Source organism: Accipiter gentilis, chromosome 10, assembly GCF_929443795.1.
Source record: "Accipiter gentilis chromosome 10, bAccGen1.1, whole genome shotgun sequence".
NCBI lineage: Eukaryota > Metazoa > Chordata > Aves > Accipitriformes > Accipitridae > Astur > Astur gentilis.
In genome coordinates, this window is record NC_064889.1 from 37,142,625 (window position 1) to 37,163,492 (window position 20,868).

A 20,868-nucleotide genomic window follows, 5' to 3' on the forward strand; every position below is an offset into this window, starting at 1 on the left:
TGATTAAGTATTGACTGAAAATTTGGAAAGGGATCCTCAGGTTAGAACTGAGTATATTATAACTTGGATGTATAGCATTTTTGTTAAAGATGCTGGAAATTTTGCTGTTGTCTGCAGTGGAGTTAGTATTCCCTAAGTGATTCTTAAACATTAACAAAATTGCTTTTATTTCTGTAGGTTTTGGATAAGTTAGGTGGCTTGCTTCCTTTCCTCTTCTAATAATTCATCTCAAACTTCCCCATCACTTGTTTGCCTGTTGTCCTGGCTAAACTATAATAAATACACAGTTCTGCTTTTATCAAGTGCACCACTCATGAAGGGGGGATGGAGTGAACTGGTGCTTTAAACCCTCTTGGCCGCTGCTCTTTTTGGTGACCAAACTAATATGTGACTGTTTTATTTTTGGAGTGGTTACTCTGTTCTGTGTCCTCTTCTGTGCAACTGGCAATGGATTAACTTCCTTTCCCACTGTTTTCTTATTGTGGAATAGATATTAAAGCGGGTTACATGCCTCTCCTTCACAGATGGCCTCATTCAGTACTCTGCAATTAAAACCAAAACAAATCACAAGCTGTTAAAGAAAGTGGTGAATGCAGGTAGATGGTAAGAGGTATTTAATTGCTTGGACTCCCAGAAGGGGCTATTAAAGTGTCACTCAGATGAGCATCACAGTTTTTCTACATCTGAATTACCATTGTTATATTGGGTGGTCTTTTGTTAGCTTTGGGTCTGTCTGAGCAAAGATATTTTTCCTGTATAGATCAAACTGTGAGGTTGGGACCACTGCCATTTGTGCAGAAGTCTGTTTCCAAACATCTGCGGGATGTGGTTGGGCGGACAAATCGGCACTGGATAGAGACGGGTAGGACAGAATTTTGGGAGGAAGCTTGAGGTTTCCCTGGGGCAGGATGAGCCGGTGCCGTCATTCTTGACAGGTGCTAAACCACTGCTTTGAAGACCGATGTATTTACTAAGGTGATGGATAGGCATCAACTACACGGCGGAACAGTGGGGAAAACCAATTCTGAAACGTTCGTGTGTCCTATTTAAAAAAAGAATTCCTAGCAGTTACAGTCACTTTAGTGAACTCCGTGCTTAACGTTGTACAGATTTGTAACTGCCCTTTTCTTCAGTTATGATTATACATCTTGCTGTAAATTGTGATAGTCAAGATGAATATTTAATGTCTTTATATCTGCCAGAGACTGGAAGTTAATGGCTGCGTTCTGCACCGATACAAGCAAACATTGTTTATTTACAGCAGAGCTAGTGTTGATTTTACATGCTACATAATAATATGAACAGTTTAATATTTAAATATACTAAAGGAAAGGAAATGCTAAGAGCTGTGTTTTGCAAATCCTTTTGAAGGAGATGATCTTCAAGTAGTAAACATTACTGGTGCACAAGACAGTTTTTACAGGTGTGATCCCTGTGGTAGGAAGTGACTTCGTAGGCAGATAAAGGAGTGTCAGGTCCAACAAGGAGTTAAATCTAGAAGGCTGAATTATTCCTCCACAGGAGGAATTCTCTGTTATAGGAGAAGGTTCATGAGAGAAGTTTGTATGGCTTTGAATGAGGCCTGTTGTGTTTAGAGAAGTGATTGTCTGCTTTCTACTCTTTTTTTTTCCCCCTTTTTTTCCCCCCAAGTTTGCTGTCTTATTTTGATAACCACAGGAATCTTTAATACAACAAATTGGGTTTTGTTTGTAGTATATAAGGAAAACTTATTTTAGCTGACAGGGACTTTTTAAAGTCTTTATATAAGTTGTCAGAAAAGATAATTACAAAAATATATTCTTCTATTGCTTTGCGTTTGTTGAGCTTTCTGGTTGGTAGCAATAATTATCATGAGATTAGCGATTAAGTAATAACGGACTGACTAATAGACAATCAATGAGTGCTAGAGAAGAAGATTAATAGATCTGAGATTTTTGCTTTGGGCATGGGCGTAGATTTAGAATGACCGTCTCCTCCGTGGTGTTTCTCTGGGATGACGTGGGGTGCTTGACCGCAGGTTTGCCCTGACTCTTCAGTGGTGTGATGGGGCTGACGTACCAGCTTCAGCTCGTCTTTACTCTCTGTCTTTCTCATCTGTTAATTGGTAGTACAGAACCAGCTTCTGTAAGGTGGTTGTGACAGCTATCAGTAAAGATGATCATAGAAATTTTAAATATTTCTGGTATGCTTTCCAGGTAAATGAAGGGTACTTTTCTAGACAGATTGCAGTAATTTAGCTGGCTGTTTGTAAGCATGCTCACAGTTCATGGTAAATCTCAGAAAGGCACTTATTTACTCTTACTTAATCACAAATGCTCATTAGAGTTGTAGCACAGTAATTACATAAATATTTAGAGATAGATAGCAATGCTTTGGAAAAAAAACTAAAAATGTATGCTGGGCACTTGGAGTTCTTCAGCAGCTTTGGGTGTTTTATGCTGTTCTATATTAGTGCAAATCTGTGTCAAATTTTGTATGAAGGCTGCTGTGTTAGTTGTTAACATGTAGTTCTTTGGCACAATGCTCTGATCAGATTAATTTGTTTTTGGAGAGATTAATATTTTCAAATTTAAATACTTGTAAATGATAATCTGAGTGAACTGTTTTTATGAATTGTTTCCCCAGGAGCTGCTTTTATTCTGTGTTCAAATTCAGAATGTATTTTTCTCTTTGCTCTTTTAGTATATGTACGTATAAACTAATTTCACTATCCATTGTTCAGTTCTAAATCAGGGATGTTAACGTGCTCTGCATGTTGTTTCTGGCTTTGTACCAGAATTTTGTTGGCATTATCTTTTATTTACTAGCATTAAAACATAAGTAATTGAGAGAACAAAAAAATTAATGTATTGATAAGCAACTAATAGTTAGAAATTAACTTTTGGAGAGTCCTAATTATTGAACATAAATGACAAGTTATACTATTCCTGAATGTTTGACTGGAAATAAATTATGTTTGGGGTTTATCTCTGCTGGTCACACATATGATTTATGTCATCTGTTGATCTGTAAAAATTTCTCGCCTGTCACTTTTTTGAGGTTGCCCTTACAATAAGGGATGGAAGCTTATATTTGTAAAAACAATGTATTAGGACAATAATATTTTCCAGGAGTATTTTTTGTATTAAAAAATAATTCCAATAATATTTTCCCTTTAATTTTTTCTGAAACTACAGTGGAATCTAATCTTAAAAGTCAAACAAAAAAATTACCTTAGAGAAAATGCTGTATTTGTCTTTGCTTCAAAACAAAACAAAACAAAAAAAAAGGAGCAAGTGAATTTTATTGCAAATCTTTTGATTGAATGATGTTTGCTTTCTTCTGAGAGTCAGTAGTTTGCAGGAAGATAAAAAAGTATCATATAGAGCAAAGCCTATGAAGTGTTTTCTAAATTAATCATTTTTGTTTAACCTCTTTGTTTATTCATTCATTTTGTACTGCAGGTTGAACTTCAGTTTCAGTTAAATCGCTTACCCCTCTGTGAAATGCATTATGCCTTGGACAGGATTAAGGACAACAGTATTTTGTTTCCAGATGTCAGCATGACTCCCACCATACCCTGGAGTCCCAACAGGTACAAAAATACAAACACTTTAATATCAAAGATTGTGTGGTAATGCAGTACTGAATTTCTCATAACAGATGGCTGAAATCTGCCCTAGAACAGGAAGCATGCCTTGCTCTTCATTAATGGTGAAGATGGTTCAGAGATGGGAGTGAAACTGTTCTAAATAAAACGAGAAAAGTGATCCTCTGAGGACTGGAATCTGTTGATTGGTTTTCCCTGCGGTTGAGCTGTAGTTTTGTAGGCATTGCAGTTGTATTGTAGCTGTAGAAAACAAATCTGCTATTGTTATTTCCTGTTCTGCTGTTCTTCACTGAAAACATGCATGATACTTTATAGGAATGTAAATACCAGTTACAAGGACTTTGCTGTGCAGGATCTCAAGCATGCAGACTCCTATTTGCAAGAATTGATCCATTAGTACTCTTTGAGTTTGATGCAGTGAGCCCAAGTTTGGACATATCACTGAGGGGGATGACTAAGAAAGGCGTGGGAATGAGTCTTGGAAGGACCAGCATTGCACTTGCAAGCAGTCCTGAGATTCTTTGTATACATATCTTAGAGTTTCCTTTATGAAATTACAAGCCCCTATGTCATAGAAATACTTTTAAAGAAACTTAAGGCTGATGCAGTGATGCAGTGAAAATAGTTTGTCTCGAAGAGGAAACTTACGGAAGAGAAATGGGGGGCTGTGTTGCTCAGGGAATATGGTCAGTATTCTTGCTGCATAGGGAAGGATAAAAGAGGCATGAGGTTTCTGTACTTAGAAACCAGGGAAATGAGAGGTATGTGGAACTGATAGCCTGTACAGCATGTGTGGTGTCTTGAAGGTGAGAATTAAGAGTGCGATTTTGATGCAGTACAAATCAGCAGATAGCTCAAGGATTAAAAGGAAAGTGATCTGGCCAGAAAGCTGAGACAGCAAGATAATGTAAGACAAAGATTACTGGAAAAATTTTAGCTTGTCTTTGGAAGTGTCAGAAGAACAGAAATGATAGAAGGGTGGGAGCAGTGTTCTGGGCGAGGATGATTGCTGCGTGCATCAAAGCTTTGACAGTACGGCCAGAAAGGAGGGAACAGGTCTTGCATAGAGTTATACTACAAAGCTGATGAAGGTCAAGGACAATCTGTTCACTGACTTAGTTAAGTTTTGAGTGAATCTTACAAGGAAATAGTGTTTAAGAATAGTTTGGAAGTAAGCAGTGATTTCAATAAAAAGAAGGTAAGTCAAGTAAACTAGAAATTCATCTTCTCTGTTTTCTGTCAAGAAATTTATATTTACAGAAATTTACACATCGGTTGTAGTTGATAACATTTTATTTGTATAATGTTTTCTATTTTTTATATACATAAATTATATATATATAATGGTTGTAGTTCAGATTAAGTCAGTGTAATAAGCATGTTTTTTCCATCTGGTGGCTTGGTTTGCCCTGCCTTGAGAATCAGTACTTCTGACTGACTCAAAACTGTCTTAGTCTCTGTTTTTCTTCTATTTTTGTTTTATGTCCCTATTACTTTCCAGTATTTCTTAGTCTCCTGCCAGCTTGTTGTTCATAGCTGCCTTAGAAGTTAGGAATTCAGTCAATTCCCTCTTGATGTTACTCCCTGTTGCTAGCTACTACTGAATAGAAACTTTCCCAGTCTGTAAGCAGCATAGTGCTTGTACCAAAGCAGATCACATTACTAAAGTATGGCCATATGTGCAGCAGTGACAGGTGTTTTTTACTGTGCATGTCTACTTTTAAATCTGTCAGTGGGAATATTAAAAAAAAACCTGTGCTCATTGGAATTTTCTGAAAGCATCTTCCTCGTAATGCTGGTATCACTAGTTGGTTACAGCAAAAATCCTTTTTTTTTTTTTTTTGACTGCTTTCCCATTAGAGGTATGTGCCTTAATGATCTCAAAACAAAAAAAAACAAAAAATAAACCAAAAAAAAGGGGGGGGGGGGAGTTTGTAGTTAATCGGTAGCCATTAGTTTTTTAATTTTTTTTTAATTTCTTAGTAGATAACTTTTACCAAACCTTGGGGTTTTGTAACTGTTGACTTTTGAAGTTGACAATGTAAATACAGCAGGGAAGAAACATAACCAGTGTTACATTTTGCATAGTAATAGTAGAAAATCATTGTCTACTTGCTTTTGTTATCAGATGATGGTGCAGCATATACTTTTTCAAAAATGTGTACTATGCAGGTTAACGATTGTTAGGTGAGATAATGTAATTGAGAGATAGTTAGATTCCTTTTGAAAAAAAAAAAAACAAAAACACAACAAAATCCAAACCAACTGATTTATTGCAAATACAGTTTTTTTGAGATTTAAAGCATGTGATTGTTTTGCTAGATTTGTTGATTTGTTTCAGTGTGCGTCAGAATGATACAAGCAATACAGTATCATATAGGCTCTTTAATTTCTTTAAAGTTTTTGAAATCTTAGCTCATTTCATTTCTGACTGACAGTGGATTGTCACAGCTTCTGTTTTTAAACTCTGTTGCCTCCTTTTGTACAGACAATGGGATGAGCAGTTGGACCCTCGACTAAATGCTAAGCAGAAAGAGGCTGTTCTGGCTATCACTACTCCACTTTCAATACAACTGCCTCCTGTTCTTATCATCGGTCCCTATGGGACAGGAAAAACGTTCACTCTGGCTCAGGCAGTCAAGCACATACTCCAACAACAGGATACTAGGTGAGATGGGGCACTAAATATAGAGCAATACTTGAATAGCAGAGAAGATGTAATTTTTTTACTTGAATTCAAGTGAAAGGTAGAAATATAGAATTTCCATCCAGCTTAAAAACAAACAAAACCCAAGCCATCCGTCACTGTTTTGAATGATAAAGTAATTTTATAGTCTTAGCCTGTATTTTCCATTTAGAACAAAACTAATTAAAATTGACAATATGTAGAATGACTGTGATGTGCTCGACTTGGAAAATTTTGCAGTATGCTAGATAATAAAAGCTGTTCCTTACTTAAAATCAAGTCTAGATTAATAATCACAAAATAATTATTGAAAAACTGTTTGAACTTTAAATCTTTTCATAACTGAAGGATTTGAGTTAAAGGGCTGAATCATACAAGCTACGGTAGGTTAGTGACTAGTTTCATTAAGACAAATGTGCAGGAAGATGGCCACTGTTTCCTTTTTTTTGTATTCTACTGCTTTGAATTGTTTTCTGTTTCTTCATTGCTTTTTTATTTGCACCATTTATTCCAGCAGGATTCTCATTTGCACCCATTCTAATAGTGCTGCTGATCTCTACATAAAGGATTATTTACATCCATATGTAGAAGCAGGCAATCCCCAGGCAAGACCTCTCAGGTATTTTTTTAAGGCTTATTATGTATCTATAAAATACTATTCTTAAGAAAAGGTGTCTATAAAAAAAGGTTAAAGAACTTTTAAAACATAAAAGCATATTGGCGTTACCAGCAGTGCTTTTAAAAACATAGACTAAAAGGAACATGAAACTTTGTCAACATAATTTTGGGTCATTTGTTAAATAAAAATAAAGACATCCTTTTTTAAGCTTTTATTATTCTATTGATAAATGTGTCTTTCCTAATGAGCAAACTTTTGATATGCTCCTCTAAAAGCTACTATGATAAAATAAAATGGACTTTAATTGTATTTTAATTCCAGAAATTTTTTACTCACACTTACAATGATAATTTGGAAACTGGGGCTACCCACCTGGCTTTTTGAAGTAAAATTTTGATGTCATAGGAGCTACGTATGTAGAGAATAATGTGAAAGTAGTTTGGCCTCTTCTGATAAGCCAGTTTAAAGTCATTGTATATGTGGTTAAATCTACTTACCGTGATATTTTGGGGAAATTAGTTAAGGAACAAAATGAAGAGGAGGTGGAAACTTTGAGCAAGGAGGGTAAACTTGCATAGAAGTAGTTAAGGAGGATTTATTCGTGGGCAGACACCTGCTCCTGGGAATATTTTGCACAATAATCACAATATATACTGTATACTGCTAGCTTGGTATATATGTTTTAAATTATGGGCATCATTTTCTGAATGCCAATGTGTGAGTTCTTATTATATTATTAAGAAAATGACTCTGTATGTTTACTTGCTAGTTATTAAAAGCCATTCTGGACTTTTATTTTATACAATGTCAGTAAAGCCAATGAAGTTATGTGAAAGGGGTAGATTCACAACAGGTGTAAATTCTCTTAGGTTTGCTGGCGTTAGTTGCCATGTGACATTTTACAGACACTGAGGATCTGGCCAAGGAAAAGAAGGCAGCTTATTTTTGAAAAGTTACCTTTGATCTGGTTGTATTTTAACACAGATTGTATTAAGGTGATTTGTAAAGCACTTTGTGATGAAAAACATTATAGTGTCTTAATTATGTAGTGGGAAAAAATCTGTGTAATTGACACTTTCAGGAATACTGAAGTGTGATTTAACAGAGCAAGGAGTTAAATACAGTTTTATTGTGGTTGCCGGGCTTTTGCTACCTTCTTTCACATGCTGCATTCAACTATATAGTCCAGTCTCAGAAATACTTATGAAAAACATACATAAACAAAAGTGGTATTTTTCTTACGGTTAAAATATATATACATATTTGCCGAGAAAATTACAGCACATAATTTAAAAGTCACTGAATGTTTGAATTTAAGTATAATTGTCATAGTATTTGTTATGAAGCCTTCAGAAAGTGCTGCTGTAGATTGTATGATATTGTTGAAATAGTCACAATAGCGCTATAAAAAGTAAAAGTTTTAGAAAATGGAGGCACCTCTGGAATTGTGTATATATAGTTATGGATCCACAAGTATATACGTTTTCAAATAAAAATATATTACATATAATTGAGAAGCATATGTTGTTTGAAAGCCAACTACGTGTTGACCTGATCTGGCAGGCGTTAAAGGGTCAATTTATCTGAGTCGAAAGCTAGAGCTATGTGAGAGTCCTAGCATAAAATTAGTTATGGACCTGTTACCTTTCTTACTGACTCTTGTCAAGATATATTTCCAAATTAAAATCATTGGTGTTAGTTTAAACAGTGCGCTCTGAGCCTCTTGCAATAGTTTAAAGGAAACATCAAGTGGAGTAGAAGCAGTTAATTATCAAAGCTGGATGTGCTACTTGCAGAGTTTGATGTGTTTCTAAATGGCTGAAGAGTTTGCTTTAGATTTTTTTTTCCTTATTTACTCTACAAGTGAGGAGTTGGCTGAATAGTATCCTTGCTAAAAATGTTTCCATCGCTTAGTGGGGAGCACCATAATATTTATGTTGTTTTTAAAGAAGGAAAGCTTAACTATTTAACATTGATTGAGTACTGAGAACTGTGTAAACATTTCTGTAAATTTCTGTGGGTAAAATGTACACTAAATAAATTATCCTGTCCATGATGCAACATAAATGTTTGAAGCCTAGAGTTTGAGTTTTTTTGTTTAAATATCGTGTTATAAATTCATATTTTTTCCTAACAAAATAACTTTCTATGCCCTTTGGAAAATGCAAAGTCAGAATGAACACTGAGAATTTATGTTGAGTCTAAGTTCTGCACCTAAATAAAATAACCAATGAAGCCTGAAGGCCAAATTCTCACAGTCCTGATGCCCATAAACAAATTTGTACTGAGGAAAAAAAAATGCCCCTGGGTTTGATTAGATGATTCAGCTGTATTAGAGGCACATTCCAAAACCTGACTCTTACCGAAGAAACTCGACACTGAAACAATTTTGTTGTACTTACGTAAACTAATGCAGAAGTGTTTCTGAAAAAAAAACCCCAATCCTAACCTACAGTTAGGAGGAAAGAGCCTTCGATTAGGTGCTTCTGTTAGGTGCTAGGACACTTGGTTTTAAGTGCGGAGAAGCAGGCACCTTTAGCCGGTGAGAGGTAGTAACTGGCTCCTAATTTGTATACCCTTTTACTCCGTGGATGTGCTTGTCTCTCTCCATCAACTGCTCGAGTATTCAGGAGGTAGGCTGCTGAGGTGCAGGCACTGTAGCTGTATACTTCAGATTATCACCGTCCCCTAAAAACTCCAGTCAAGACCTAGGAAGCAGATAGCAGCAGTTTCTGTGTATGTTTCTGGGCATGCAGTGGTTGAGTTATCTACTGTTTGTTACTATTATTTTACTTGCATTTTTCAAATTTAGCTGTATCCGTACGCTGGGTTTGTATGTAATACTAGGGGAAAAGGAAGGAGGTTGTTACTGCTTTTATCTGTATTTTTAATATTTTTATCTTAAATTTATTCCTAAACATGTTATTGCTGACTATCAGTTCAGCAATGTCAGAAAATATGTTGATTCTGCTTAATATATCTCAGCTGAAACCTCTCCAGTTCATTTAAAAAATATTTTGATTGTAACATACATGTGTAAGTACTGCATGTGGCCTGAAACCAGATAGCGTTAGTATGTGGCTGCTAGTTTCAGGAGATACCCAGACTATAAAAATTCAATCACTGAGAGCAAACTAGAGTTTGAATTAAGAAAACCATACAACAACCCAAACCAAAAGTCTGACAGGTTTTAAAGGACCATTGCCCTTTTTTCCAAATTGCCTGGAGTAAAGTTCTTGTACTGAAAATGTTATTAATTTATATTATCCAATGTTAGTTTGTAAAATAAATGCCTCTTTAGCCAACCCCCGCCTCCCCCCCCCCCTTTTTTTTTTAAACTCTAGCTTCTATCTTATGCCATCCTCAAAGGAAGATTGATTAAAAAAGCTAACTTTCAGGCTGTAAGAAAGATTCTTCGCATGCTTTCTGCATCGCAAAGAACATGCCTGTTTGTGAGAATGAGCCTTTCTTTGGAGGTGGATCAGAAGAAATGGAAGAGGGAAATCAGGTGCTTTTAAGGTTTTCTTTAGGCTTCTCGGGACTACTTAGTTTTGGGTTTGGGGTTTTTTTTATGGTCTTTTAACAGAGGCATGAAATAGGACTGATGGATTCTTTTTCCTCTAAGCTTCTGTGTTCTTTTTGCTTGAGGGGTTTCAGGTGAGAAATAACTGCACAAAATCTGAGGAGCTGGGATTGGAGTTTATCCAAGAGTTCTTTGGAGCGCAGCCTCAAGGGAGAATCCTGGCCTTTTTATCAAAAACTGGGAGGAGTTAGTGTTTTCCAGTTCAGAACAGGGAAAAGAAGTTTTGAAGAACTTAAATTTAGTCCCCATTCACTCTGTTGTAAGGAGTCATGAGGAGCACAAGTCACTTTTGTAGGACAGGAGTGCAAATGAAACTCTGTTTAGCCTCCCTCAGAGGTTCTGGCTCTAGAGTCCCCTTTTATTAACTTTTAGAAAGTGTATTTTAAGTGATTTAGGAGCTATCCCAGCCTGAAACATGAGCAAGAAAATGATTGTGAATCTTAATTACAGATAGAAATTTACTACTTTTGCAAATAGCCTATTGTACAAATGGATACTTTGATGGAACTTTATCAATGGCAGCAAAACATGAAAGATTAGGAAATACACAGTTTGACTAACATTTAATAGAAATATTTAGGCAAATTTCTTTTTTGACGGAATGGCTGGAAAATTGATGGAAACATAGGTTAGCTGACAGTTCCATTCTTTGGCTTATTGGCTAGAGGTCCACAGAAATGAAGGCTTTTGTTGTAGATAGCCAGATGCCACATTTAGAAATAAAGGTGGCATGAATTTTCACGCAAAATGCAGATTCTGTACATGTTAGCTCAGCATTAGTAAGTACAGTGGATATATTTGGTGCTTTTGTTTGCAGAAGATAAGAGTCCCTAATCCATAATCTTCTGGGATTTCCATTTCAATGTTGTGCTTCTCTATGTATTTGCTAGTAATTTCACTGCCTGTGGTTTGGGTAGATCTTAGTCTTCAACGTTTTAATTTCTCCAGAATTAAAGTCTTGATGTGAGGCACATGATGTGAGAAAATACACTTTCATGTGAGCTATGGCTGGTTTTGGTTTTGTAGGTGCAGATTTGCTCATCTTTGTACCTGTCGCTGCACACTAACAGAATGTGTTGCAGGTACTGATGAACATTTTGATTAGTAACTGCCCAACTGTGCTGGCATTCAGGTACTTTGCTTATGCAGGTATTAAGATTAGAAGGTTAGTCGCTTGTTTAATCAGAAGTTAAGGGTATGCTGCAGGGTGAAACGTTATGATTTGTGTTAAGCTGGTAAAACCCATTTTTGTCGTGGGTTCCTCCAACTTTAAGAAAAAAACCCTCAACCTAATAATGAAATTACAGGAGATTTTATTAGCCCAAATTGCACCTGAGAAAGATGTCCCTCCTTCAGTGTGGCTTACTTATATCACGACCCTTTCGAAGTAGTCACATCTGTCAGGTGCTTTTATGCCAGTGGTGAATAATAGCTCTGGGATACCGTTTTGATCTCACATCAAAATAAAAGAAATTAATGGGTAAGCAGCAATGCAGTTTGAAATGCTGTCAGCCAATCTGTGAGTCACACATAGTTGAATTTTTGTAATAGAAGACAGTGCATGGTATAATAATGACTAATAACCATAATATTTTGCATTTCAATAGCACCTTTCATCTAAGAATCTCAAAGTGCTTTACAAACATAAACTCACAATAAACTCATTAATCCTCACAGTACTCCTGTGAGATGGTAGGTAAGTATTACCCTCAGTTAAGATTGAGAAACTGAATCGTATGAAATCTGACTGAATGGCTGGGATAAATAGAGCAGGGATTATCTTGCTCCTACTACCTTGTTCTAGCTATTAGGCCGTGACTTTGTGTTGTTACGTTGATGTAATAACAGTTTATCAAATAAAGCTTATCAGTTTGATGGCTGATAAGAAATAAATATATTGGGGTAACATTAGAAGGTTCTTGTTCTGAGAATGACTCAGGAGCACGTTGCTTGCTCCTGCACTGAACCCAGTCTTAACTGGTGTAACCTGTGGTCACAGTGTCAATTTTGGTTGGTTGTGTTGTGAAATTTAAAAGCCACTTGGAATACTGCAGTGCCTTTGCACCTCTCTGCATTTCATTTTGTGCTTATTGTCCAAAATGGACGTTGTATTTTCACAAACCAAATTTATTGTAATCCTAATAATTGTTTCTCTCACGTTATATGGAACTGAGCTGTAATTTTCAAATGTGGGTGGACATGTGCTATCCGAAGTCCAGCCAGTGCAATCTTGTTTTGCACTTAGGTACATAATTACACTCTTCCAAATGCTTTATTAATGGTTTGGGATTTGTAACATGGGTGCAGAAGAAAATAAATAATGAATAGTTAAATCACACAGCATTAAGTCCCATATTTAGAGCTGAAATTAGTTTAAATCATTTCATCTTAATTTGCTTTGGAAATAAGTGAAAATAACTTTAAATATTAATATCTGTACAATAGTTTCCTGTAGTTTAAAGGTTCCACTTCAGATTCACAGTTCTTACTTGGTATGGATTATATTTTTTGAGGAACACCCCATAGAGAAGCCCTTTGACATCTTTATCCAGATCCTCAGCGGGTGTGCTTTGTTATATTTCTATATACCTCTGTGGAGTTATTTATACTGTTTTCGGGGGCATAGTCTTTGTGTCTTCCCTGTTCCTCTTCCATTTAGCTAGACTGGCCGTAACAATTCGTCACTTTTTAAGAAAAATTCATCACTGATCTCATGATATGGTGATTAAAATTATCTTACGTGTCATGGGAAGATATTTGAAGTCCAGTACTTTGCTGACAACGTCCTGATATTTTTAGACTGTAGCCATCCTTTTTGGCACTGTTTTCTAATTCTTTTATTCAGTATCATAATTATGGCCCTGCATGATAAAAAGATGAATATACTTCCTGTCTGATCTTAGAACTCAGAAGACACATAGTATGTGTAAAAGGAAGTACAGGATTTTATTAATGTCTTTTGAAAATTTTTTTTTAAAGATCCTATGGCTGCAGTTGAAGAAATGTGCAGACCACTGCAGCTCCATCAGTTCCAAGACTATGGGCTATATTTATATTTCAGCTGAGGAACTATTTCTTTAAAATGACTTTACTGATAGTTTAAAATGGCTTAGACATTGATGTGAAGGTCGCAGTACTTAAACATATGAAGAATTTGCAGATTTCCATATGTGAATTAATCCTTGGTAACTGTTCACGTCTGTAGTATTGCACTGCAGCAAATAATGGAAGGTAAATCCAAGACATTTTAGCGTATTTTGGCATGTAATTCTGCATAGTTGTGATGTTTTGCTTCCTGAAAATTACATTTATTTACCAGAAAACAGGATATTAGCATTTGAAATATTAGGCTTTCACTGTGTACAAACTGTATAGAAAATAAGCCCCCTTTTTCTTTTCTAGGGTATATTTCCGAAATCGCTGGGTAAAGACTGTCCACCCAGTTGTGCATCAGTACTGTTTGATTTCAAGCACACATTCCACCTTTCAGATGCCACAGAAAGAAGACATTCTTAAGCAACGAGTAGTAGTTGTTACTTTAAATACATCACAGTATCTATGTCAACTGGATCTTGAACCAGGTAGGACAGATTCTAAACAAGAAGTGTCCATGCTTGAGAATTATCTTCCTCTTACCAGTGTCAGTTCCTTATCCAGTTCTTTGAATTGTTAAAAAATAAAATAGTAAACAATCATCATCTTAAAATGGTCTTATCTTTTTTTATGAATAAATGTTTCTTACAAAGCTATGAACTGCTGGCATTCAAACTAACCTTTTGCTTATTCTGTTTTTTCATTACTTAAAAAAAAATAAATAAAGAAGCAGTACTATCTATGATCTGGTGTTTCTGAGATCCAAGAGGGAAGATTCTGTTTGAGATTCTGACTTTGAATCTTATGCTCATTAAGGTCATTATTCAGTGGAGCATGTAAGCATAAATACAGACAGAGAGCTTTTTTTCTTGTTTTGTGAATTATTTAGCTTTGCAAACAACTCCCACACATACAAGCCCATGCTATGTTAACGTGATAATTCTAGGGTTGTTTTCTAAACTGAAATATATTAGACTGATTTTTTGGGGGCAGAGGCTGCTTAGGGTTTATTGTTTTCTTGATCTCCTAATGAAATCCACCTGCTTTTTGGAGAATGTGGAATTTCTTTACAGAAGTTGTTATGGTTTTTTATGGCTATGTTTAGGCATTTGTTGCAATAGAGAAAACTGCAATAGTGAAATGGAATTTATGGTAAATATTTTCAGGTCTTTAGATGGAAGTAACTGCTTTGTTTGGCAATGAGCTGCGTACAGTCATGCCATAATAATGTGTGTGCAGCTGTATGAAATTCATGTTTTCCAAATAAAATTGCTACATTTTTATGTGTATAATCTTAATTGGATGTTAGACTAAGTCCCCTAATACTTTGTTTTAAACCTTAATATATATCAACGTATAAAACCACTTCTTTTCTATGCCTATCCTGAATTTACATTTCATAAAATAAAAGTCTACTGTGGCCCATTTTTTTTCAAGTGCATGTTATCCAGTGCATAGATTCCCACCCACCCATCAAACCTTTTGGTCCAATATTGTTATAAGATTGAATTTAAATTTTCCTTCAACTTCTGTTCCTTTTTTCTCCCCGACATTCCTTAAAGCCCATAACCAGCAAAGTGCTCAGGTATGTGTGCAATTTTAATGGGAAATTTAGTATATAAAATAATTAATAGGACTCAAGCACATGAGGAAGTCCTTCTCATTGTCATTGTTCAAAGCTCTTCAAGCCTCATGGTGATGAAAAGATTTTCAAATTTGAGAAACCTACTGAGGGAGATCTGCCAAGAGACATTTCCTCTTGGTATAAGGAGAGCTCAGATAAAACACTTGTTTAACTTCGTATGTATCAGGAGGAGGAGGTGGATCTGTAGGCTGCTGCTATTGTCACTAGCAGTCAGTTGACTGCTGTTGGTCATCTGATGGGTTTGAAAATTGTTTCATTTTTAAGTAGATTCTAGAAGTCAATTTGTATAAGCCATACTGAATTTTTTCTAGTTTTGGTTACTATCAAAATAAAGAACTTCCAGTACAATATCTTGCATTGTTATCACTGTGTATTTTATCATATTTCAAGTTTCATTTATTTGCTGATATCTCTGTTTTACAGGGTTTTTTACACACATTCTGTTAGATGAAGCTGCGCAAGCTATGGAGTGCGAAACTATTATGCCTCTAGCATTAGCTAATAAAAACACAAGAATTGTCTTGGCTGGAGACCATATGCAGGTAAGAGCTATAAAATTTTTGAATGTAAAATGCATATATGTAATATTTGTATTTATATACTTAAGTTATTTATCTGCTCCAAATTTCTGTGGTATGTGAATACCTCATAATCTCTAACATAGACTCACAGTATTTCTGCTAAGTGAGAATGTGCTGTTGTCTCCATTTTACAATAAGGAAATTGAGGCAAAAAGCATGTCAGTTGTTCAAGGTTACATAGGAAATGTGTGATAGAACGTACTTGGGCCCGCTCAACCACTGAACTATATGCAAGTAAAATTTCATTTTAAAGAGGGAGATGCATAAATTTTACTGGTCATACAACAGATGGGGAAGCCAAGGAAAATTCAAGGGATGTTATTTGCATAAGATATAGGGATAGTTACTACAGTCGGGGTAGGAGTTTCTCCTACTTTTTATGACTGGTATTCCTTGTTGATTTTTGAAAGAATTGAAGAATACGGAGAACGTGTATTATGATTTAGACAACTTTTTTAATTAGAAGCATCACAGTCTGGTAAGGATTTGAACAAGCTAGAAGTAGGAAACAGGAACTAACCAGTGCCTTTATGTTATGTGCCTAGGAATTGCTTGTTTTAAAGAGTTTAGAAGAGTTTAAAATGCTGATTGTGCATGTCATTTTGTAACCTGTAGGCATGAGAAAGCATGCTTGGAAAAGTAACTTTACTTGCTTTGTTGATTTAGGCCAGATACATTTGTTTTTATAGATTTGCCTTTAATTCTCTTGACATTTCACAATATCAATAGAGTATTGCTTATAGTAATAAACTGTTACTTAGGTAGTAATTACATAGGTGTTGCCACCTATGATTTAATACTACTATACCATTTCGAGTCACAATAATAGTAATCCCGAGGACTGGGATAGTGCTTTTTAAATACAGATCTCAAAAGTGCTTCTTAAGAGGTTGGAATTCTTACCACTTCAGGCGAGATTGCATCAGCCCAGCTGGATGGCCAGAGTCTTGACTTGGCCTGTGTGTCTCAGGCTACGTGTGTAAAGAGCTGTTCTATAGCTCGGGTTCTTACAGAAGCAACTCTATGAGGTATCCAGTATTTAAATTTCTAAAACTAATAGTTATCTGAAGTGAAACTCAGAATCTGAATCATATGTATTCAGAATGACAAAACAGATTGACTTAATTTCTACATTCTAAAATTTTATTTCAAAAATCTTTTTTTATCATCTTTGGTTCTGTTTTTCTTGCTGTAATAGATGGTGTTTTTATTGTTAAACAAGCCCATGAGTAGTTTAGTGTAACAGTAAAACAGTAACTAGGCCGCTTGGGTTTTAGTTTTTCCAGTGACGTTCTATTTAACTTCTTAAAATTGTGTTACAAATGTCTATATTTTCTAATCTGTACTATTTGTGGTAGTAACTTAACTGTAAAGGGATTGTCAGAGTAATGGTGTAATGTCATTGAAAACACTTTTTTTTTTTGTGTGTGTGTGTCAAACAGCTCTCTGCTTTGAGTTATTCATCTGTGCAAGCCACAACGAAAAAACTTAGATATAAGGGTTCTTCTCTCCTCCTTACATAGTTATTGAATGTTTTATTGTTCCTTTAGGGGCATGCTGGTCTTTTGTCACTTTTATAGTAGGAATGGGCATTTCTGTGGAATAGCCATGGTATATGTCTCCTAACTATGAATGTACAGTAAAAGTGAGGTTTCATTTTTGTTTTGATGCAAATTACCTATGTTGGGAGCATGATATTTCAAGTCCACATATTTAGTTACATTTTCTTTGTATGTGTGTGTCTATTACAGCTCAGTCCTTTTGTCTACAGTGAATTTGCCAGGGAAAGAAACCTTCATGTTTCATTGCTTGATCGGCTCTATGAGCACTACCCTGCAGAATTTCCATGCAGGATCTTGCTGTGTGAGAACTATCGCTCCCATGAAGCTATCATCAAGTAGGTGTGAACTTTTTCACTGTATCATGCGTTTCTTTGGTGTGAGTGAACAAAACAACTCTTGAGCCAAGCACAGCTGAATGAAGAGAGAAGCATTACATGTTTCTGTAATGAAATCTTAGTTGTTTCAAAGTTAATTAGTAGAGTCATTCTTTGTTACCAGGTTGAAATTCCGTCTCCTAGAGCAGACGCCAGGGATTCAGTTAGTTGTATTACAGACCCATCATTCAGGTGGGGATGCTTTGGCTGCAAGACTTGCACACTAAGCCAAAGAAGAGCTTCCTTTTCCTTTTTAACAGTTATGCAGTATATTATATAGGATCTGTGTTTCTTTGAAGTCTGTCAGAATTTTAGAATTACTGGGGTGGATTATCTTGGAAAGGTAAGCTATGTGCGATGTAAGGAATGTACGGATATACAACTATGAACAGAAAAAAAATAGGTCGAATTTTGGGCATGTTTCTTTCCTGTTGTCTTCTTTTATTACTTCTTTCAAGACACATTAATCAGTGGGTTTGCATTTTTATGCTATGATAAACTAATGGCTGCTAGTGTAATGAGCTAATCCATGAGCTGTGCTAGAAAGAATAAGTGCAATCATGGGGAAAAATGCTAAAGTTTAAATCCTGGCTCAAATATGTACTGAGGAATATTATGTTGGTATCCAGTCATACTAATTAGGTTATCACTGTGTTCAAAGCAAAAGCAGAAGTATTTAAGTGCTCTGGGGAATCTGAAGTGAGAATGTAACATACTTTGTTACACAGCTTGATCTGTCTTCATTTTATGAACTTTGTAATTATAGACTGAGTGATGTTAAATTTCTTACACATTTCTTGAAATTATAAGTTTGAAATGAGAGAGAATCTGAAAAGGAAGGGATCGTTTCAGCTTTTGGTTAGAGATCACTTCCATGAAATTTGTCTCAAAGACCATGAAAATTCACTTCAGCAGTTGGAGTTCAGACAGTGAGTTCCTAGAAAGATCCACTGTGTTGAACACACAAGTAAGGATTGCAGAAATACCACTGGGGCTAGTCGGCTGTCTAGTGACAGTCCAGTGTGCCTAATTCCACTAGAACCTATTGCTGTGTGAAGTGAAACCTGCTAAATACTCTGACGGTGGTCCATTTAGGAGACTCTCAGGTCTACTTTTTTTTTTTATAACGTGAATTTCCCCTGACAAATGGGACCATGGCACTTAAGACAAGAGTAAGCGTAGGAAGATGGTTCATGGTGGGCTCATTAATCATACGTACCTCACTGAAGCAAAGAGACCAAAAGAAGTTAAGGAAAGAACAAGCCATTAGTTCAGCCCGACTTTGGAGCTGTAATTGGAAAAAACAGTCCCTGTAGAAAGGGTGGTTTATTGTTTAATGAGAACTTGTTACTAAGAATAAATTTGCAGAAGAAATTAATTATTAAAAGAAATTAATTTTCTTATTGATAGCAGTGGACTGCTGTAACTCAATCCACAGAAGAGTTCCATATTCTTCAGGATTGTATAGTGTAAGCCAGTTCTGGTTAGTAGTGGGCTGCAGTTGTGTGATGATGATTTGGTAGAAGACTAATTTCTTTAGCTTTTCCATGACCAGTTATTTACATGTTAAGCTACAATAGTTGGAAGCCTGGAAGAACTTGGTGGGCCCACTGACTTCAGTCTCCTGCTTTTGTTGTCTTCTTGTCAGGCTGCATTCACGTTACTGTATCCACAGAGCTATATGCAAAGAACATTACGGTTGGAGGCCGAGCATTCAAAAGTTACGTTATACCAGAATTCACTAATTAACGAAAGCCAGTACATTAGTTTAGCTCTATTGTCCATGCACTAGTATACAGTGCTTACAGTACTACTTATAGTAATCTGCAGTCTCATCTTGCTGGCTTTTGGTCTTGTTCCGTTCAGTTTGCCTTTTTCCCTCCTATTTTCACCATGAAAGTAGTTCTTGCCTCATTTCTTTTTCAGTCAGCTAGCTGCTATAATGGCTGCTGCCAGCAGAGGAAGTATGTTCTGGTTGTGTTTCTGATGACTAGTAACATAGCTTAGTCTGGAGTAGAAGTCACAGCGGAAAAGCTTGCTTGAAAGCTGAACGCTTGGCCTGCATTATGTTCAGTACGCATGAAAACTTTAGTAAATTTGTCTTCCAAGTTCAACAGCTCTTAACTCATGTAAGCAGGCTCATTGTCCAGCCAGCCCGGGGAATAACCGATGCCAGACAGAAAGTATTCCTTTTGCCCAATTTCAAGCCACCAGAACTTCTGCGTGAAACATTAGTGAGAATGTTTGTAACTTTGTCGAGCTTTAGATTAGAAGAAAATACTGCCTTTGTAGAAGAAGTGTTGAAAAAGTATATTTTTAGTGCCTTCTGCTCCATCTGTAGTATGGAAGTATCAGTTCAGAGACATCACTTGAAGATGCCCAAGAGTAATCAATGGTTCTGTTTTCCTTATGAATTATTTTGTGATTCCATATTTTATCAGTGAGCTCATATGTAGACTCCACATTTTATTCTGTTTTGCCTTGTTACAGTTATACATCTGAACTTTTCTATGAAGGCAAATTGATGGCAAGTGGAAAGCAGCCAGCACACAAAGATTTCTACCCTTTGACTTTCTTCACAGCACGTGGAGAAGATGTGCAAGAAAAAAATAGTACAGCTTTTTACAATAATGCAGAGGTAACTCTTCTTTGGCTTTATTCTTGATTGTTTTCTTAAAGCTCCATTGTCCCCAAATTTATTGGTTTATGTTCAGTGTAGGTGGAAGACATCAATTGTCCTCTACTAGGAGAGGGGAACATGGAGTTTGCTAAATATGAAGTAGTGAACATTGCAATTGTAGTAAACATTTCCACTAATTTATCTTCTTTTTTTCTTTGCAAATTGTAAGCTTCATATAGTTCTCTCAGGCTCATTCTTTAGGATGTCTTTCCTGATAATTTTTTGTGACATTCTGATGGATGTATCTTAGCAACGGAGAGTAACTGCAATTTGAAGTAAAACTTAGATTTCTTAGCCTGTTGTAGAAATGTTCCCACTCAGATAAGAGTCCTCTGGAGTAACATTTCATGTTTGCTTTAATATGTTTAGGATCAGTGTCTTAACTGATGATGTGCAGATGAGATTTTTTTTTTTTTTTTTTTTTTTTGGAGAGAACTTATTGTCAATATGTTTGTT

General features: G+C 35.9%; 1 protein-coding gene across 5 annotated transcripts in view; it reads left to right on the top strand.

Moving 5' to 3' along the window:
- Positions 1-20,868, top strand: part of HELZ (helicase with zinc finger) — a 91,716-nt gene that overhangs the window by 42,212 nt on the left and 28,636 nt on the right. For 4 of the 5 annotated variants that reach the window (XM_049811601.1, XM_049811606.1, XM_049811604.1 and 1 more), the window contains 7 exons: positions 3,444-3,574; positions 6,078-6,257; positions 6,790-6,894; positions 13,880-14,058; positions 15,639-15,757; positions 17,548-17,693; positions 20,223-20,370. In XM_049811601.1, the coding sequence (XP_049667558.1) occupies positions 3,444-3,574; positions 6,078-6,257; positions 6,790-6,894; positions 13,880-14,058; positions 15,639-15,757; positions 17,548-17,693; positions 20,223-20,370 (1,008 nt within the window). The remainder of the gene's footprint in view (positions 1-3,443; positions 3,575-6,077; positions 6,258-6,789; positions 6,895-13,879; positions 14,059-15,638; positions 15,758-17,547; positions 17,694-20,222; positions 20,371-20,868) is intronic. The other variant, XM_049811605.1, reaches the window with a different exon arrangement.